The sequence below is a fragment of the Argentina silus genome (genome assembly GCF_951799395.1).
Source record: "Argentina silus genome assembly, chromosome: 2".
NCBI lineage: Eukaryota > Metazoa > Chordata > Actinopteri > Argentiniformes > Argentinidae > Argentina > Argentina silus.
This window is the reverse complement of record NC_139656.1, coordinates 16,074,501-16,097,155: the sequence shown is the minus strand read 5'-3', so window position 1 is coordinate 16,097,155 and position 22,655 is coordinate 16,074,501. Positions and strand designations below refer to the sequence as shown.

General features: G+C 40.6%; 1 protein-coding gene across 2 annotated transcripts in view; it reads right to left on the bottom strand.

Moving 5' to 3' along the window:
• Window positions 1–2,024: 2,024 nt before the first annotated feature.
• The window catches only part of LOC310801031 (muscarinic acetylcholine receptor M4-like), a gene marked incomplete at both ends in the record, with an annotated part of 96,216 nt that continues 75,585 nt past the window's right edge, over window positions 2,025–22,655 (bottom strand). Inside the window, 2 exons of one of the 2 annotated variants that reach the window (XM_083664975.1) lie at window positions 2,025–3,520; window positions 11,476–11,530. In XM_083664975.1, coding sequence (XP_083521101.1) covers window positions 2,025–3,520; window positions 11,476–11,530 — 1,551 coding nt within the window. Of the gene's footprint in view, window positions 3,521–11,475; window positions 11,531–22,655 lie in introns of those variants that run through there. The other variant, XM_083664971.1, reaches the window with a different exon arrangement.

Below are 22,655 nucleotides of genomic sequence, written 5' to 3'. Positions count from 1 at the left end.
CAGTATATGTCTGATTTGGAGAGGTAACATTCTTATAGCGTGCATAATTTCATTCATCAAATTAGAAAGGACATACATACATACTGATCCATTGGTACAAGATCTTTATTGAGCATTAGAAAATGATACAATCCTCTGTACACTGTCTCTGGGTAGTTTTAGGACAGGAGCCATACTACAAGTCACTGTGGTCTCTCTCCCATTCACCCCATTATAGTTTGGTGCCCAGCCTGTCATGCCAATGTCATGTTGCGTTAAAGATGATTGTTTAGAAAACTTTACCACCACAGAAATCACCCCATGGTCAATCCAAAATCAATTGGAAAGGTTTATGAATTGTGTATGCACACACTGTCCTCAGCTGATACTGTACATGTCAATGGCTGTCACAAGTCTTAGATTAGGATAGAATTTACATTGATCAACACAGCATACTTGTGTGCCCCTTTATCTCTTTCCTGGTGGAGCGTCCATCAGATGGCAGTGCTAGTGATTTAGTGATTTTCCATTCCACGTATCAGTTCTTTTCACCAGACCCCTGTTGTAATTAATCTAGATCGTTGTCAGCATATTCTAGTATACAGTCATTATCCATCTAATCATTGGTTTGACCTCATCAACATGACAATGCCATGACAGGCTGGGGAGGTGCTATCTTGACTCTACCCTTTGTAATCCAACATGTAGACCTATGGTAAGGTTACAAAGATAAGGGACATAATCACCAATGGCATTCAAAACAAAACATACAACTGATTTAGTTTTTCCTCTAATATTCCTGAATTTACAGCAAATTAGAAATACACTCTTATATTATCTCTTGCATACTGTATAGAGACAGTTATATAGTTTCTATTAAATTTGTAAAATAATGTGAAAATCACAAACATTATACAAGAGAGATACAAACATCCAGATATGAAATGCATGAGAGAAACTGCACTTTTTAGAGCATACTTGAAGCATACAATAGCTTTATATTTACATATTCTTATTTTTGCTGGAGATCAAAATATAAAATATTATTCACTACTCTTGAGATTTCAGAGAAGTATTCCATATACACAAGTTAGTTAAGTTGTATTTCCATTCTCAGCAGGAGTTAAATAACACTTCCATCATTGAAGCTGGCAAAGTAAACCTTAATCATTGTTTGATAGTGTTTCTCCTCATTACATACTGTATTGATTTTGGAGACAAATACTGGTTGTTATGTACCATATGGCATGGCCTTGGCATATGATTATTGGCATCAACAGTCTGCTGTATCAAGATCACTTTTTGAGCAAACAGATCAGTGGGAGGTGAGAGGAAAATTCATACAGTACTACTGTATCACAAGTAAACATTTTTTTCAGTCAGTTCAAGTCTTCTACAATATGTGACAGTACTTTGATGTGCAACTGGTTTTGAGGTTAGTTAGTCCACAATCCAAGTCCACTTTGCTCTTCTCAGACCAGGCTATGATGATGATTCACTGATGTGAGGGAGGGTCTCTATTTCCTGAAGAAGAGAGAATAATTCTCTAAACAAGGAAATGGGAAAGGAGGAACTGGAGAGTTTAATTAGAAATGGCATGCTTGTTTTGTTGCCTTACACCCAGGCATACAGTATAGTATTTTTATGGGGCGGTTTCCCATAATTCACTGAGAGCGAGGATTGACATCCCAGCCTGTCCTGATTCAACAGACTTCTAGCTGTGCTTTTTAAAGCATTGTCACAACATTTTAGTGGATAAGGGGACATGCTCATTGGCCTTGGCTTCAATTATGGGTCCTAGTGGCAGAGAAGATGTTCTGACTCCATTACTTGGGCTGTCCATTCATTTGGAGATAGCTATGATGTTCCTATCTTATGTCTCCAAGAAATCTCTGAGAAGCATTGAGTGGGACATGGGGCTGAGTTCATAAACATGACTAAGTAGGTTCTCTGGACAGGCTCCATCCCTCCCTGTCTTCCATTCAGCCCACGAGATGTCTCAGCACTCCCCTCACCAGCCCTGCTCTGCCCTGCTATGTTCCAGCTCATCTGGTTCCAATGTTCTTGTACTGACACATAAGGAGGTTCTTGAAGGTCTTCTTGAAGGTGGCGTTGCAGAGGGCATAGCAGGCAGGGTTGATGGTGCTGTTCACGTAGCAGAGCCAGTAGCCGATGGCCCACACCGTGTCTGGCACACACGACTGGCAGAAGGTGGAGATGAGCACCATTACATTGTACGGTGTCCATGTGAGGATGAATGCAAGCAGGATGGCAAAGATGGTTTTTGTCACTTTCTTCTCCCTCGCTGCCATCTGGCGCTTCCTCTTCACCTGGCTACGTGCGATACTGGCGAACTTGCGTGCCACTGTTCGGGGCCGGTTGACTGGGATAGAGTGGCCTGCATTGTTGGGTGGGACGATCTCAATGGCTGTGATGCACTCGTCTCCAGCCTGTTTGGTGACTATCTTGATCTTTGACCATTTGGAGGCAGGGTTGAGTTTGACAGTGGGAAGTGGTTCAGCAGGTGCAGGGGTGGGAAGCCTTCCCTCTGAGGTGGCCTCACTGTTGGCTCTCTCCTTGGGGTCCTTGGGGGCGATACTGGCTGTGCTGGAGTCATTGGAGCTCTCCTTCTCTTCTGGGTTGACACTGGCATCAGCCTTGGTAGAAACAACTGACTCATCCAGCTTGCCGTTCTTCACCGCATCGCCTGTGCTGCCAGACTCCACGCTGGGCTTGGGGGACTGGTTGTTGTTATTCTGCTTGAGGATGTGGCTCTTGAGCAGACTGGGCGTCTTGAGGGTCTTCTTTTCCTTTTTGGCCTCGGGCTTTTGCTTGGACACCCGGCTGCGGCTTGCCAAAGAGATGTGGATGTAGAGCACAGTCATGATGACGACAGGCAGGTAGAAGGCAGCAATGGCTGTACCGAACGTGGCCGCAGGGTTGGAGAGGAACTGAATATAGCACTCCCCCGGGGGAACAGTGCGCTCTCCAACAATAAACTGCCAGAACAAGATAGCGGGGGCCCAGAGGATGAAGGAGAGGATCCAAGCTGCTGCAATCATCAGTCCAGCCATTTTGGTGGTCCTCCTGGCAGGGTAGGTCAGGGGCTTGGTCACACAGAAGTAACGGTCGAAGCTAATGATGAGAAGGTTCATGACTGAGGCGTTGCTCACTACATAGTCCAGGGCCAGCCACAGATCACAGACTACAGGTCCCAGGGGCCAGTAGCCCTTGATGATGTAAACCGTGTAGAGGTTCATAGAGAATGCGCCGATGATGAGGTCAGCACAGGCCAGGCTGAACAGGAAGTAGTTGTTGACAGTCTGGAGGTGGCGGTTGACTTTGATGGAGAGCATCACCAGGATGTTGCCCACAACGGTGACGAAGCTAAGAGAGCCCGTCACCAGGGCGATGAAGACCATCTCCACGGCTTTGTAGGGGCTCTCCATCGCCTCTCCCGCCACACAGGAATCATTACTGTCGGAACCATCACAGCTGAGGTTGGTTGAGAAGATGTCATTGGAAATGTTGCTCACAGAGCCTGAAAAGGAAGCACAATGAAACAGTGTGTTAATCCGGGATGCTCGATACAAAACCTTACAACAGATCCACTGTTATGTAACATATTCAAATGCACAGCACCAAGGCATTTCATTCTTGAAATTCACAATACATGAAAATCTAAAAACATACAGTAAAGCATACAAAAATAAAAATACAATGTACAAATAAATTATGTCATCCCGGTTGTGTTTAGCTGTGTTCAGATTTCATGGGTGACTTTTTTGCATACAAAATTTAGATATATAGTAGGCTGCTAGAGGAGAGATAGTTCATTTACAAATTACTTAATTAATCACCAACTACAATGAATGAATAACCAGACCAATGAATGAATAACCAGGGTTTCTCACATGGGAAAGGATGTGGATAGAATTGATGGTAAATAACCTTGGGTGAAAAGAACATGTTCATATTGTATGCTGCTCAGTGATCTACAGATTCAAGATTCAAGGTTCAAGATTCTTTATTTGTCACGTGCATACAAGTATACAGTGAAATGCAAAAGTGACAGTGCCACAGAGTAGTGCAACAATAAGTTTTAAAATAGAATAAAATAAAATAAAATAGAAGTACTAAAAAATATAAACAGTATGAACAGTATAAACAGTATAAACAATATAAACAGTATAAACAGTATAAGCAGTATAAACAGCGGTGAAGCAATGTATGCAATGGAATGGCAATATACAATGGCAATGACAGGTTGCAGCATGCTCTGCACAGGTGTCCATTTAATTAAGACATCACAGGCAATTAAATTAAACATAGCACCAAAGATCAACGTTTTTCTTTGTAGTAATTTAGATGGACCCAAAGGTTAATAATTTAAGCATGTCTAGAACAGTGATTAGATGCACTGCTGGGTTTTACTAGCATACTAATGTGATACTCTGGGGGTAAGATATACAAGTGAAGCCAACGATGTGACATTGATGTGTGAAAATGTGGGACTTCAAGAACAAATTCTGCATAATTACCATGCATTAAAAAATATATATCACATGGATATCTGCGCCAGGAAGGTATCCTCCACATGAAATATTGAGGGACTGTGGCTGAACAGGCATTTCCATAAGTTTCGTCATCATCTGCAAAACCCACTGATAGTCAACAGAAATGCTTTCAGTTGTGCGCCAACTGTAAAGCTTGATTATGAAAACAGAAACGTTGCAGGAGTACCCTTCTGCTGTACAATAATCAGGAAATACTGTTAAAAGATGTATCCCTGATCTCTAATACTGAATTCTTTGTGCAGATTTTTCTACAATAAATCGTATGCTCCTTTCAGAATTTGGAGGGACCTATTTCCAGGCTATGTTCTAAAGAAATGGTACATTTTACTACAATTTCAGCCCTGTGTGTAATCATTGATAAATAAGTATTTTTTCAGTATTCTGTGTGAATTGTTACAGTTCTGATCCCCACTAGTATTAACTGTAAAACTCATCTGATGATGATATATAACCCCTAGAATTCAAGACAAGATATCAACCCAACAAACATATCTCCTTCATTAAGAAGATATAAAAACTAGACAAAAGGCAGACAATTCGCCATAATCTGTATTTTATGTTTTAGTACTCTGTGTAATGTTGGTACCTCTAGAGGTGCTTGATGTTGAGACTCTCTCTTTGAGAGGTGTGATTTCATTGAAAGGCTGCCCTCTAATGGCCAAGTAGTGATGTGCCACAGAGACGAGATCTTATCAATCATCATCGCTTTCTGCCACTGTCCTTTTGTTCACATAGAAAATGAAATGCATCATGCTCTCTACTGTGTCTGTTGTTACTGTCACCTTATACTATAGACTGACCTTCATAAAGTGGAAGAGAGAGCTCAATGATTCTGTCCATAACCTGCTAAAATTTCCGCAACTGAGATGCAGGAATCAAATATCTCCTACGGTCATACTGCAGGTTTGTTCTTTTCCACTGTTCACCCAACTTTGAAGTTAAAAATACCTCAGAGGAGATCAAACCAGTCTAAAATCCATATTTCACACTGGCAGGGCGGTGACTGAATAACCCATTCTTTTTGATAGCAGCCAGACAGAGATGCAGGCTGCTAACATTAAAACTGTTCTTAGTTTGTCTCTTGGCTGAACACCCCAGAGTAAAGTTTGTCTTTTTTTTTTTAGCTGTAAAAGAAAAACATTAAAACATGCTTCCAAATGTGTCGATGGGAGTCTTAAAATAACTGTTAAGGACTGTGTTTAGTTGATTGATTTGAATGATGTTGAAATTAATCTCTGTTAAGTGGGGTGGGGGGGGGGATAGAGTCTACATCCTATATGGATTACAGGACTGGGACTTACTACAGTTGCCTTTTTTCAGATGTGAATATCTCCACATTAAGCCCGCATGCTGATTTAGGTTCTAGTATACAAATGCTGTAGCGAACACTGTGAGGGGTTCTCAGAGGACTGTACATAGGCCAATCATAGAGCCAACTTTGATGTATTTCTGTCCCTGCCCAGAAATTATGCAACATTCTGGAAATAGTTCTGGATGCAGTTTTCATACAATGAGCTAATGTAGAATCTTCAAATCGCATATGCCAGTGTTTCTAAATTGGTTATTCATTTTCATTACCATGGTGTGGTATGTGGTATGGTGATATAAGGATGTCTAGCAGAAGAAACAGATGTATTTAACTTGACTGGCCAATGCCAAAATGCAAAAACACAACGGTCCAGATTTGTAATAAGACTTTTTCTGTTGATTCTGAAAGTATTAAATAATATTTATCCATGAAAAGTCATAACTCAATGATTTGTACAGTATAGCAGTTTGTCTCTTTCGCAGTCACTCCTCATCCAATAAAAGACAGAGATTTCTGCTTAGAAGCTCTTTTGAAAAAAAAAAATAGACACTATACAGGCCAGTGAACATTAACAGTATTTGATGCTTCGCCTATTGTTGGATATACTATACATAGTTCTTCCATAATGCTGCAGGGAATGGGTTTCAATATCAAGTATAGATGGTGGTACAGATTCTTTTGAATTCAACCAGCCATATCTGCCAAACCACATTTCATCATCTACAGTATGAGTCCATCGGAACGTATTGTAACACAACACTGCAGTATATAGGTCAGGGTATTATGAAATATCTATGAACATATTATCAATAATGAAATGCTGTCGCTCTAAGTATGTGTGTTATATCCTACAATTAACATAATAATTACATTAATATCAATTGTGTATACAATAGGTATGGTGTCAATGGTGAAATAAAAAGTACAGCACAAACTTGAACAAAAAAAACATAATTTCACTGTGTCCTAGACAACATCTCTATTGTTATCAGCAAGTGTTGCCCAAAAGAAATGGGCACCTTAGTTAGCTGGACTGTGATGGTTCCAGAGCCACAGAGAGTGATTTCTCCAAGTTTTCAGAGCTGAACAGCAGGACGTCTCAAACACCAGATGCTCCTGACAAATATGTTCATTCATTAATCAGGAGTCGGAAACATGAAAAAAACCTGCCTGCTAAAGAACCACCAAGGGATTGTGTACTTAGGGAGAAAGACAGGTTTGCTTCACTCACAGTGATGTTATATTCATTGTTTTTCCACTGTGAATTATGGAGTGCCCTAAATGTAGACAATGCCCCACTGTATATCAAACACACAGTCCTAACTGAAGGTCCAAATAAGGATTACTCCCTTCTTTTTTATGGATTTGTGAGTATACAGCAGTATTAATCCTCACAAGCATTTACGTCTCTTAAACTAATATGATTCAAAGCACAGACTAAACCCCTATGTATAGAAAATCTAATCAAAGAAAATCAGTCAAATCAGAATATGCACTAATTAACACATACATTACTGTAATCAAACTATGTGGCTGAGCCTTTGGTATGTAGTCTCCACTATCACACCCTCATAATCAACTATGACCGCAAACTGTATGCTCAGGATCATCAGTTATTTGGCCTTCATGGCAACACAAACATTGATAGCTTCTCTGAACTAACAAGGGTACATTGACAGCGTCTCAACTTTTGAAAAGACATAGCATAAATCTTCAAATACTAGGAACAACCCTATTATAAGAAACTCAGAGGGTGGGTGAGTATAGGACTGATGTGCTGTGAACTCCTCTTTGCATGCTGTGTGGAGCCTGCTCAGTGGTACAAGCTGATTGATGTGGTACATGCTCTACCTTTGATTCCCTTCATCCTCATTATCCATGCCTCCATGCAGGGTGGTGAAACAGCCTTAGGAGAAATACCCTGCCACTGGCACTGCCATGCCAACATATTTAACAGCAAGTCCGTCAGCCTTGTGTGAGGGAACATCCCCTTTCACCAATTACAGATTAATTGTATCCATCGTTAAATAAGGCCAGACAGGTGTGTGTGTGTGTGTGTGTGTGTGTGTGTGTGTGTGTGTGTGTGTGTGTGTGTGTGTGTGTGTGTGTGACAGAGAGAGCGCGAGAGGGGGGAGGGGGCTCATATTTCTATAACACAGTGTATAAGTATAATTAGCAAAGACAACATTTTATATGTCGTTGGCATAGATAATTTACATTAAAACCATGCATGTATCATGTTCAAGACTCTGATCTAACACATTTATATCTCTTCACCATAGAGCCTATCAATATCCTTGACTACTCATGTAGTCTTGACTTCAGTGTAGATGTTGCCATTGTAATTCCTACTGTGGCAACTTGGACAACAAGGTGCTAATTAAATCTGAGCTCAGATATGATGTCAGTATTTATAGGCTTTGATGAGAAAGGATGCTATAAATAGAAGTGCCTTCAAACAGGTACTGTATTGTTCAATGGTTCCATTGTTAACAAGATCGGCCACATTACAATGCAAGCCATGCTATCTTCCATTAGGCCTTACGCAGTCAAGGCTGCTGGACCATACTAAATAATGAGTCCCTCATATGAAAAATAAATGAATCAACACAGACTCCTTGCTCTACTATATATATATATATCAACTAAATCAGAGAGAGTGAAGAGAGAGAGAGAGAGAGAGAGAGAGAGAGAATATGGTCACATACAGTACCATGGAAATTGTAATTTTGCTCCCCATTGAATTGAGAATATTCAGTATCATGGATAGAACTTGTCATTAATCATGTCTATAAAATATAATTAATCAATAATAATAATAACACACTGCAGCACTGAACAAGGGAAAAACTGTAATTCTCTAATCTTACCAGTGTATGTTATCAGTTACCGAATTGCTTTGCAATGGACACCCTTGTGGGAAGAATGGGAAGAATATGTAGTCTGTGTGTGGATGTTAACAGTGGTGAACACCAGTCATGTTGTCAACATTAGTAATCCTCCTATCTGGTCCACATCCATAGTTAGCCAAGGGATAGATACATCGTCAATCATCATTCATACCACAAAATGGTTGCCAGTAAAACAGGCTTCCCAGAGTGCCTGAATCAAGGGAACAGGGGAAGATGAAAAAATAGTCTGCCACTCATTACCAAAAAATACATTTGTTTATTCAATTTGGGGGAAACATTTCTCTCTCTGCATTATTGACTATCAGGTGTACGCAACACATACTGTACTCAATCCATTTAAAAGTGAGCAAGTCCCCCCCCCCCCTCCCCAACATCAAGGAACAGTATGTAATTCTGAGGGACACTTCCAATTTGGCAATATCAGGAGGCATAATAGAGAACATCAAAGCAAAGCAGAGAAATTGCCACGATCCGTATCCACTGTAGGCAACAGTCTCATGAAATCTAAATCCTTATGTAGATCATCCATCTTCTCCTGTGTCAGAGAGCTGCTTGCATTCTCGAAGCATCAATCTGAAGAGGGCATGACATGTTGTCCCCTCTAGGCACCCATCTCTATGCTCAGGTTGGGCCCCAGCTACAGTGCCTCATCTCTATTCTGCCCAGTCTGTGCCAGTGTGAGACCTCTGTGCCACTGTGAAACATCTGTGCCTGGCACTGGCACAGCAGAGCTGCAGCAGCGTCAGAGTCTCTCTAAAACTGGGTTATGAGGCACGGGGAGGGGGGTATTGAGGAGGGTGATATGGGGGTTGGGTAGCATATGACCCCATTCGGAGGAAGTGAACACTACATTGTCTCTTTGACTTGAATGTATGTTAGTATAGAGTGCCAGGGGTCCACGTAAACAACTTGAATTGGTTCCACACAGGTGACTGCCAAAAGAGGAGCACACATGCATCTCTCAACTTTGTATGCTCAATCAACAAAATGGTTGCCAAATTGATGAGTCTTGGGCATTTGTCCCTTGTAGGCAATGACCAGCTGAAAACACCAATCACGTAAAATGGTGCGAAATTGAGCCAAAATAAAGCCAAGCACACGAGGCAGGGACCAAAACAGGGAAAGCATCAAGCCCCATTCCCCCACCACAAACACTAATGCACAGATAGTGGGCTACTGCAGTCCTACCGGTGAGGTGTTTGATGAGCTCTGGTTGTCTGACTCTGTGCGCTGCTACTGATGTGTATGGAGGGGACACAAATCCTGACGGTCGGGTGTTCATTTCTGAGGGGGCTGCGGGGAGAGCTTTGCATCTCAATGAGGTTAGCAGGCGCTCCCAACACTGAAAGCTGCCATCAGGAAGTTCGGAAACACTTTAAAGTAAGTCTCTCAGGGATGCCCTGTGGCTGGGGGAGGGATGTGGATGGCAATACGAGGGGGTCGGAAAGGCTTAGTGTCGGTTGTTTCAGGTGCAGTAGTGGGTCTATAGGGAGCTTGATGTTTGCACTGTGAGCTAAGCATTAATTGTGTTTTACTGTTTGTGTTGACATAACCTTTACATAGGCTACTGATTCAAATGTAAATCACATGCAAATGACATGGAGGACATAAATAACATCAGCACAGTCATTGCATTGGGAGCTTTGAGTAACTGGGTTCCCCTTATGGGAATAAGGATGAAGTCATGGGGAAGCATACATCTCTGCAAACCACAATTGCATTCAACAAAAGCACTTGAGTCAGACATTTTAATTAGGAGCTGAATGATACCAAAATGGTGTCACATTGTGTCAATGTTACTATACAAAAAGCTTACACCTCTCCTTGTTGCCCCTTGAACCTTATTCAACAAATTCACTTATCACCCTATGCACTGTCAATTGTATGCTATAGAAGTGACATTGCATATCAACTCAACAGTGTACGACTGTAGACTATCCGAAACAGATCAGAGGGCTTTCTGCATCTTGAAATAGGTCTGAACAGGTGCGCAAAGGTGTGTCCATCATAACTATAGCACTAATTTCCAAGTGGGAATATTACCCTCATCAAATATAATCTAAACTAATGCATTTCAAAAAATCAAACGTTCCAAGGGTGAGGTTTCATCAACTATGGACATTGAGTTTGGTGAGGTTATTTCCAAGATTAAAATACAGCCGCTATAATGACCCTGTTTTAGAATCCTGAGCAATATTGTAACCTCTAAATATGTTTTATTTGTATGCTTATTTCTTAAATATCCCAATCAAAAATTTCACAGAACGCACCTGTGGTAGTTTCGTGCGCAGTTTTCACGATCACTATGCTACAGTATATCAGATTGTGGAAATCATAAGGAATGATTATATGATTATATGGTAGAGAACATCAGCCTAATGTAACTTGAATCAACTTGATAAAGTGCCTCTTAAATGAGATTGAAATTATTAGGATTGGAAATGATGATATAGATAGATTTTGACTAGTACAATTTAGTGTGCAGCATATCCTTTGGGATTCTGAAATGTTCTGTTGATAACTTAAAGACAAGTTTACGTAGCCTTTGCCAAAGCGACATTTTTAAAGCGCATGATCCGAATTATGCATAATGTATCGAATGTCGATGGGCATTGCATTTCAGCACGCTGATTTTTTTGTGTTAGAATTTGTTTATCTGAAATACGAAAAAGTGCATTATAAATGTATGATAACTTACTGTTAAAGTCCCAGGGCACAAGACCGCCAGCTCCAGTGCTTTCACTGACATTCATGTTGCATGGTTTAGATGGTGCTCAAACAGGCAAAAATCCCACTCTGAATGAAGGATACTCGGAGAAGTTTTCTCTCAAGGATAGCGCTGTCCTTATTTTTGCGCGACTTCAGAATAATTCTCACATTTTTGATCACATCATGCTTTTTCATGTCAATAATGTCTTTCCGCAGATATCAGAGCCTTCATATGGAGATGACCATTCCAAGTGACTGGTGACCGAAACGCCACGAGCTCAGGTGCGAGTGTCTCTCTCGAATGAAGCAGTTCGGACTCCGCCAGATGTGCTCTCATGTGCAAGAGCCTGATTTTTTTCAAGTGCATAGACTTACAGGCAACGAGAACGCGGAGTTTTAATGATGTCATGCAAGTCTAACCAATCACCTGAAGGCCTTGTGTTGTTCCTTTCCGCTCAATCTTCGTTTTGTAGCACAGAAAACGGGTGTAGAGAGTTCTGATAATGTGATCAGATTTACATTTTGTCTTACGATCTAAAATGTTTAAATATTTTAAGGAAATGTATTTGGATGTTGCAAAGAAAAGTTTATGAATGAGTGGGTTCAATGTGATAGATGACTTCACGCTGCAAAACAGAAACGATGATGTCGGGAGTTAGTGGAAAAGCGCGTCCATGCTGGTTTCAGCACCACTACAAATGGACAGCTCCCGTGTAAACTGCGCCTCCAGAAACGCGCACGGTCACAATGACTTATGTGAAACATTGTTTTAGCTTATTGACAGTCCAAAGTAATATCTGGAGAATTTAAACATGTAAATGCTCTAACATTAAATAATAGAAAGGGAAACTGACTGGAATACTATAGGGCAACATTTCTAAGGGGACTGTATTGGGTTCAGGTGGATGCACCCTCATTCGAAGCACTAGACTTATTCACGCTAAATGTCTGAGCAAGTACTGTTTATTGAAGACCTTTTGACGAATTTCACAAGCAAATTTCCAACCTCTTTAGGAGTGATGAGGTGTTTTCAACCGCGAGCGGTTAATTCCAGCACCGAACAGAACAAGCACAACATGGACAAGAACGAAAAATGACCCAATAGACAATTCTACTCAAATTTCTTATCTCTACGTTTTAATTGAGACACACATGTCGATACCCCTCTAATTCCGCACAGGTCACACGTTTAACTGTGAGATGAGACTTACCAAGGTTTGGATTTTTTTTGCGCAACCACTTATCTTGCCCAAATGAGTCTCTCTCTGTGTGTGTGTGTGTGTGTGTGTGTGTGTGTGTGTGTGTGTGTGTGTGTGTGTGTGTGTGTGTGTGCGTGCGTGCGTGCGTGCGTGCGTGCGTGCGTGCGTGTGTGTGTGTGTGTGTGTGTGTGTGTGCATTTGTGTGTGTGTGTCCTCTTTACACATTGCTTGTGAAACACTAGTGGGGTTGGTTGGTCAATGGTCAGGGTGTTTGTATAATTGGTGGATGAGGTGTCTACATGCATTCATTCTACTGTAAACAACAACTGTATCTAAATGACATGATTACCCCGTGTTTCTCCTTATGATCTTGTGGAGTAGAAGCAAGGTGAACAAACAGAATAAAGCCATGTAGTGTATTCTGTTTCTGACAATCATCCAGGACATTGCTTACACACAAATGGCTCTTGAACATGAATACATTGTGCAATAGCACATGCGTGGATGCACTGATAAGGGTGTAAACTCCCTTGCAGTCCATACAACACACCCAGAGGGCAACATTGATCTCTGCAAAATGCTGCAGTTCTCCAGAGTGCTACCTTCCTGTTAGTCATAAACAAAGATCATCACTTCATTGAGACCCAATTAATAAACTGAACACAATTAATTCAGTTGAAAAACAAACCAACAGGGTAAATATCTCAACCTTTTGTCCAATTTGCTGTTTTTCATTAACAAAGGCCATGGTGTGATTGAAATGGGCTGCTAATTTTCCTCTGTATTCTAATGTACTAATGGCATCAATAATCCACAGGGAGATTAAATGAAAAGTCGACCAAACATCATCCATGCATGACACATTAGAGGCTGAATATTGACACGCTTATGAAATGAACCACACTGAACCTTACATTGTGGGTTCAAAGTCATTTAGCAATTTAGCTCTTAGTTATTAGCTGTGCCGTTGCTGCACTCAGATGCTATCAATATGGGAGCTAAAAGGTCTTCTGATTATGATGATGGACATACAGGATGGGAATTAGAATAATTTAGGTGTACTGTAAAATAAAGTAATTTCACACACAAAAAATACAAATAGGCATGTCATTTTATGTCAGCTATTTATTTTTATATTGTAATTCACATACAGTATAATGTACATTATACAATTATAGTATATCTTATGTTATAAATATAATATAATGTTTTTCTCCTTGTGAAAGCTATTCAATGATTATATTGAACGGTAAAATCAATACATGAATGATGAATACAATCACTGTAAATCTGGCAAATCAAATTCTTACAAAAATGACATCAAAGATATCAAGACTTTCAGGTGAAGGAACATGCTTTCCATCTATCAACACTTCATACAGTGCATAACCAATATGAGATGTGGAATGCATGGTCAGTTGTGCAAGACTGTATCCATAGGTTTAACTTCTGCATTGACCTCCTGTTGCGTTTTCTTCTTTGTCAGACTTCTATCCCACAGAATATTACACAGAATCATTGAATAGACACAGATGAAAAGCCATGACTCAATATTTTTTTCTCTCGCTCTGGCAAATGGGGTGATACTTGCTCCAGAAAATCAAAGGGTTTCTGTGCACATTCCCCACCCTCCACTCTCTCCCTCTCTCTGCACACACTTTCCTATTGATTAATAAAATATCAAAGACCCTCACCTCCCAGAATAATCCCACTGGCTTTCTACTGAGGAGGAAGGGAGAAATAAACTCCCCAAACAGTTTCATACCTGAACCAGTAATGTCATCTCACTTCTATTTCATAACCTTTCCCTTAAATGGTCAAATTTTTCCCAATCAACCTTGCGATCTTTACTTTCAATTTGCGGATGTGAACAGTACATTAAGCAATGACATCAATGTGTCTTTCTCTTACCTCTGTTGAACAACTGACTAGTTATTATTCCTTGCTCCTAGCCTCATTGTTACATTGTTTATTCATAAATGTTATGTCTCACCTTCCTTTGATGCAAGAGTATGTCTGTCTCTCTGCCTGCCTGCCTGTCTTTCTGTCTGTTCTTCAGCATCCACAGAATACAGTTGAGAACTCAGAGCTCCTTAACCTTATGTTAGAAGAGACTCAAGAAAACCCCCAAGGTGTTCAGTCTGTTGTGTTGTGCTAAACCCAGAGGGCCCCTCCTCATATCTACTCAGATGACCAGACAGGCAGACCCAATCAAGTGCATTATCCGCCTATTACAGATGGCATATACTTCCTAAAAGTCCACCATACCACAATTAGACTGAGCAGGACAGCCTCCTGAGAGCAGGATAATCAGCGCTGATGAGATTAGACGTTCCCTAGGGGGCATGTCTGAAAAAATAGGGAATGATGGAGACACAGAGCAGCTCACTTTTGGAAGAGAGGTGTGGGTCCTGTGGAACTACTTGCACACAAGTCAATGCTGTCTATAGAGTCATCACAGCTGTTTACAGCTAACACTGAGTCCCCCCCCCCACCCCCTACATTTAATTGTTGTTTACACAGTGTAGGTCATTGGTGTCACTCAAGGAAAACACTCCGAGAACTCTCTGGAGCATGTCCTTTTCATCAGGTTGGGCTTTTGCCAACATTAATTATATTATTCTGTATTTATTCTCAAAATTCAACATAATCTCACATTATTTGTCAGATATTTCACAAACAAAAATCTGTCGACAACAGAACATTATCTTGAAAACAGGAGAAAATAGAAAGAATCTGTAGTATTGTGGTCTTTTAGTCAAACCACTGCTCCTCTGAGAGGCGAGCTATGTTTACCAATCAACTGTGAGTCAAGGTTGCATCAAACATTTTGACAGGAAATGTCAAATCAAGCCTGGTCACGGACTAGTGGGCTGGGCAGCTGCTGTTTGAACAGGGTTCACCTGTGCTCTTAGAAAGATCAGAGAAGGCTGTCCCTCTAATGCTGTCTCATTGTTCTCCCTTCAGGTTTACTGCTCTATAACAACTAAAAGTCATATCTGTCTAAATTAAAGTGGATCACTAAAGCAAGTATACAGTATACCCAATCCTCAGGTGTGACAGCTTTAGTTGGTACTCTCCTCTCCCTGGTGAATGTTTATGAAGTTGATGATCAAATATTCTACTCACCTGGTTATTTAAACTCTACACTGGTTGGTCTGGAGTTGGTTGATAATAACTGTAATAAAAAGTATGAGTATGAGAACCAGCCTTTACAAAAACCCTTGAGGACTGGAAACAGTAGTGCTTGAATTACTGTAGTGTGAAGAAGGTGTTTATGTGTTGGTATGGTAGTCAGGGTGATTAGGAGAAAATCTTTGAAACCTTACACATTGACTAGCTATATTACTATAGTACTGAGTCCTCTGAGCTGGCATTGTTCAAAACAAAAAACTTTGTTTGGATGGTCTGTAAAAGTGTTAAATTGTATACTGAAATAGCTAAACATCATCATTCATGGGGCCCGTAGCCTCTTGATAAGTCCCCACCAAGGTACATAATGTACCACCATCAACAAAAAAAAGAGTCAGTGAGCTCAACAGCAGTACATCATCACTGTATGGATGATTTTCCAAAAGCTCACCATCAAAAGATCTGCCAGGGTGCCTGTCAGCTTTCCTGGGGCTGATTCTGAGCACACTGAGGCCCCCTACCACCCCCCCCCCCCCCATCTTAACTCCTCCACATACACCTCTTACCTCCACCGCCAGCACCACCACCAATAACGCTCGGAGCAGGGTCAGCTGACTCTGTGTTTATGCTGCCAGGGAAACATCATCCTCCCACCTTCCAATCAAAACAATGTCGGCGCCTTCTGAGGGGCGCTTTATCCACACTCTTTACATGCACTGCGTGACTAGTACTTGCCCCCAGGACACACAGTCAGATGTGGCCTTGCTCTCTGTACAGATGAGCTGAGACTGAGCTGTACGAGTGGAGGAACACAGGTTCATGCTAATTGATTCCTGTACACACACTAGCTCATTATTTTCATGACTCTACTGTTGGAACAATTAAACAGCAACATAAATGTCACCACTGTAGAACATTTTCAATCTGTGGTGGGGTGTAAATATCTCACTAGGGACCACTTTTCTTTGAGGTCTTCCTGGCAGGCAGCTCCACTAGCCTAGGTATACCAAGGTCTTCCCAACACATACTGTGCAGCCAAATGAGGAGGCAGCAGTGCATAGAAATGTGTTGTTAGATTCTAAAACTCAAGAGCAATAGAAACAAGCGTAAGCTACTGTATGATGAGTGTTATGTAATTGGCCCTTGGGGTCTGCCCTCATTGTTGTTAGGTCATCTTCTATTGGAAGGGGCTGAGGTTCTGTAGGCCTCCAGCTCTAAGTTAATTAGGAATGAGGGACACTGCCAGTGCAATATTCATACAGTTTTTTTCTTCATTTGGTTTGATCCGTAGACAGGTTGCAATGTGAGAATTCTCTCTGGAATAAAGTGGGGGGAAGGGCATCAAAAAGTGATGTAAGCTACAGTATATTGGCAATTCTCCAGAGTCCAATAGCATTACAAATGGTAAATGAGACATGGCCAGAACACTGTATCTGCTGGAAGTTTCATCCAGTATAGACAGTAAATCTACCACCATCGCTGGGCTCATCAATACAGTGTGAATGGTCAGAGCTGGACAGAGATCACTCTTTGAGAGTGGCGGAGGTGTGGTGAGTATTAAGACAGGGCCAGCGATGGGGACGGACATAAACAAGACCTCGCTGATATAACAGTAGCCTCTGTCATCATACAAACACTCTGTTCTCTGACTCAAAGTGGTGCCTATTGATTTCCTTTCATGTCCAGTTCAGAGGCAACTATAGGCCAACACTTTTATCTGATGTTGGTAGGATGCAAAGATAATTGCCGTCTCGCTGTTATTATGAGAAGTCATGTCAAGTTCACAATCCCAAAAGACAGATGAAAGGAGCACCATGTACAGATCATTTGTACTGATATGCTAAATTTTACTAAATAAATAAAGGAAAACATTATAGTAGTTACGGTATGTCTTGTAATTTACCAAGTTATTAATTGCATAACTAACAAAATGAAAAAGATTAATTTCACACCATTGATGAAAGAGTTTACCTCCCATGTTACTTATAGTGGGGATGTTACCTTATACGCCCCTGGAGGACAGCAGCAATTTAAATTGAGCTGATGGATTCATGCTGCCTTTCTGATTAGGACAGTGACCAGACCCCAGAAAAAGAATGAAATTAGTGGGAAAATGCTGGACTGTACAGTATCACTGCAAGAAATCAATACAAACAGCTGAAAATGCTATGATGCATGATCCATTATAAACCTGTTGAATTTGGTCATACCTGTGATTAGTTTTCCAAATTGCTGTCCTTAATGTTTGGAAATAGTTTGAAAAGTTGAGAAGTGAAGGCTAAGGCTCTCTCTGTATAAAATGACATGATAAAATAGTCTCATAGTGTACTGTAGGTCACAATAATGCTTGTTGTGATGTTTAAGATCATATATAAATACATTTATTCTTCTGTATCATTATTTTACTCAAAACGTTTTTTTTATCAAGTGTAATGACATCAACATGACGGATGATACTAGTACAGTAGCTACCAGCTACCAACCTGTCTACCATGTTTTGATGGTTTCAGACCAGTTTAATTCAAATCACTTGTATAAGAGATGAGACAGCTGCTGTCTGATCTGACATTGAGATCCATTTGAGACTGGATACATGTTTAACATGCTGAAATAGAATAGAGTGTGGAGATGATCAGAGTCTGTCTCATGTGAGACAGATGAGCCAGGCTCTTCTGTGGAGTTAAGTGAGCGCCTGTCTTTATGGTAAGCAAAATGCTTACATACAGTAGGGAGACCTTGCAGAACATGACCATCATTGAATTACAACCCAAATGACCCACAACACTAAACTTATCCTTTATTAACTCTGGCGAGTACGCCATATATACAGTTTAGGCATTTCTGTCTAGTTTCTATCTCCCAGGGCAATGAGGTGGGCAGCCATTCCGGGTCAGTGAAACCTCCATCAGAGCCAGTGTCACACTGCCTTTCTGTTCATATCAACACCCACAGGTAAATGTCAGCCCCCCTCCACTGTGTCTACAGCTGTGGCCATCTGTGTTGCTGCAACAAACGGCCACGCTGCCTCAAAAGAACACGATTATGTTGCCACTAAAATCAATGACATTCAACAAAGGCCTGTCCACTGTGAAAGGTCACCACTGTGCTCTCCCATGGACGTTTCCTCTTCATAGAATCCATTTAATTTGGAAATTACGCATCAGACAGTGAAACGAATGTAACAGCTATCATATTGTTTTGTATACAGTATCAATCAAATGATTATTTGTTCATGTCCGAGAAGTTCTGTAAACCGGAGGAGATGTTCTGTTGTTTGCCTAGCCTTTTTATGAGCTTAATCCTGTAGCAGCTTTTGAGAGGCAAACTGACTGAATCTCTTGAAGTAACCGCAGATTTTTCACCTGGGAAAGCAAAACACTCTAACAGTGTGGTTGTGGAGTGATAATGGTTGCTCTAGGCTGAGAGGGGTGACTAGAATCAATGGGCCATGCGGTGTGCAAATTATTCCCATTACTGTTTGATGTAGCTCATTAACCCACAATGTATCTGATTAAAATCCAATTATATAATAAAAGAAGACCCCTCCCCCTTTTCCAGATGTATTTGTACTGCATCCAACAAAGACAATGCAGATGAGTGTATGGCCTAAGCCAAGAGGGTAAAGGCAAAGACAATTAATGAGCTGCAGGTGGAACATGTTTAATCAGGGTGTGAAACCAGCAAGGGCAAGAGGACTACAGTTCTCAGACTCACCTCTTGAATGTTGCCAAAATTAACTAAAAAGAGGCTTGAAAAAACAAGGAAAGTTCATGCAAATTACAAAATCATATATGTGGTTCCTTAATCTGAAATTAGACAATAGGCAATGACAAACTTCAATGAACAATTTAGTTTAGTTTAGTTAGTTTAATTTAGTTTATCTGGCCACTGTAACTAAGAGCTAATTCTTAGCATGTTAGTTACAATGCAAGTCAAGTAACCATGTTTAAAATGTCATGCCCAAATCATCTCAAATTCTCTGAAGAGACTTAATAACTTGATTTAAATGAAATTGAGATGATTTTAGCATGACATTTCAAACATGCTAACTTAGGGTATTGACTTGCATTGGGTTTTGTTAACAATGATACCAATTAGCTGTTAGTGTAGTTACAGTGCCAAGATAAACAGAACCAAAGTTTAGATTGAAGTCTGTCTTTGTCCATAGACTACTTTCAGGGTTAGGAACCAAATATGTGATTTTGTAATTTAGGTGAACTATAAAACAAAAGATGACTTCCATACTATTACAGAATGTATTCATAGAGGTTTATTGTGGACAACAGATGCCTTTACTGTAGGCAATCCAGAAATGTGCAACATGAGAGGGAATGGTTGTCAGAGAATAGGAAACTGGAAGACAAGTTATTTTGCTGTAATTGCTCAGAAACAAAGGGGAGGGAGAGGGATCAGTGGATACACAATATGTATTTGGTTTGATTTTTCTGTGCGCTTCCCACAAGGATTACTGGGTCATTAGCTCCCATAATTCCCCTGTGCCGACCTTGTCACAAATTGGCCCATTTGAACTGCAACACATCTGCCAAGCAGAAGGGAAGATATGAAAACACACACTCTGTCCAAATGAGTTTGGGTGGTGGGAGATTGAGGGATAACATTTTGTGAGAAATCACAAAAGAAAGTATGATACAAAGAAGAAGAGGCACTATAAAATAATTTATATCAATTCCTTTTTAGCCATTGTAAATCCATGAAAATGGAGTCCAACCTTGTACAATAACACAATGAATGAATAACACAATATTTTATAGATGAATGCTCATCTGAATGAAGACATTCAGAAACCTAAAGCAGACTGAACATACTGTAGACAAAATGGTATGCTTACTGCACTTTACAATAATATATATACAATTGACCAAATCCTGCCAAAGCTACAGTGTCTGATTGTATTTCCTAATGCCTAAGACGGCCCTTTATGACCTTTTCAATTGCCTGCTTTGATGTTTAGCGATTCTTATGTAAGATCAATAAATATATTGATCAATAATTGTACATCCATTTGCACATTCACCACAAGTGGACCAATTGTATCTGTAAATGGCAGAGCCTGAAAATCCCCCATAAAAAAACAGGCCAGATTTCAAAAGGATCTGACCCCTGTGTCATCAAATTGTCTTCTTCCAGCTGGGTAGATTGAATAAGAATTATGAAATGGCCCTATTGGCTGATCACAGTTGGCCTCCTCTGTAATTATCTGTTGCTTTGTCAGTTACTTTCCTCAGTGAGAAGGCTGTGATCAAGAAGTCAGCTCTCTTCTGGTGCAAAATAAGATTGGGTAAGGAATTCAGGCTGGTATATTTGTTTAAGAACTCAGTTTCTCCTTTGGGAACTAAAACATTTGCTATAATGAGGGTTGTAGAGCCAAGAAGCAAACATTATTGTGCGCTCCTGTGTCGTACAGTACATAGGCGTATTTACAGTATGATGTTTAAGCACTATCCTTGTACTTACCAGAAATTTAATGATTTCAAAGATTTATGGTGCTGTGTCCTTCACTTGTTGTAGTAAATAGTTACATAATTACTGTTGAGCATGCTAGAAGATAATTAGAAAACATTGTCAGGAGATGGCGTATTAAAGTGATGAAAGGCCACTCCTGGTTGTGGTGCTTGGGGGGGAAATGATCTAGACTGAGTGATGTATGAGGTTATGTGACACAGAAAGTTGCATGCTTGACGCAAAGTCACCCTGTTGGCTTGCAAAAGTTTTAAGAGCAACAGTGTCTCCACCTAAGATCATTCTCTCATGTTTTACTCCTTTAATATACAGTACACTCATATTGTCATTTCTCTGTGTTCTTTATACTGTACGTCTGCTTCTCAAACCAAGCCCTCACAACTCCTGCTTGTACCAACAACCACGACAGAACCACATACAGTAACACAGACAGATCTGAAGAACTGGTCTACTGTACACGTGTTCAAATAGGATTTGAATCCTCACAAAACCAGAATCTGATTGCACATATCAAAAAGATCAAAAATCTATGTACAGGTATCGTTTATCATGTGCAAGAGCATAGACATTACAGACTCTCATGACTGGTGAAGATAAATAAATACTTGCTGTAGCAGCTTCAAGACATTCCCTATGGCTTACTGCTCAGTCCTCTGTGGCCTGTTTTTCATTAACCTGTGCTGTGTGCTGAGCCTCTGATGCATTTCTGCGTTATTTAGAACACAAAATAAAAAAAGCCAAGGAGCTTAAATGGATTGTGACGCTCTCTTAAAAGGCCATGTCAGTCATCATAAGTAAAACCAGTGCCATCGGGCAGTCATAGTAAGGAAGAAAACAAGTTGTTTTTTTCTTCTTTTCGTCAGAAGTTCAGGTAATGCACAATAGGGTGTTATGGGGTGGAGAGGTCAGTTTGTAACCTGAAGAGATGGGTCTTTAGTCCTAGCTCTGTTTTTCATCTTGACGCTCACGCGTGCTGTGGGCGATTAGGATGGCTGATTGCCTAGCAGAGGTGTAAGCCCCTCCCACCTACCAGCAATCCTACAGACAGTAATTAGCCCAATCAAGCTACCAAGAGCTTCAAACACAGCCAGATGGCCAATCAAAGCTATTCAACAGAAACCCAGATACTAGCCAGAAACTGACAGACTAACCAATCTCACTTATTCAACCAGAAACTGACAATCAACCAGAAACTAACCAATCACACTTAAGGAATTCTACTCAACCAATCCTGAAGACACAGATGATTCTACAGCTACAGACAAATATACACTGACTTCTTACAATGACAGTCAGCTTAAATAACTCAGGTGATGGAGGTGGAGCCCCTCCGTGTGAATTTTTTACAATTACTCAT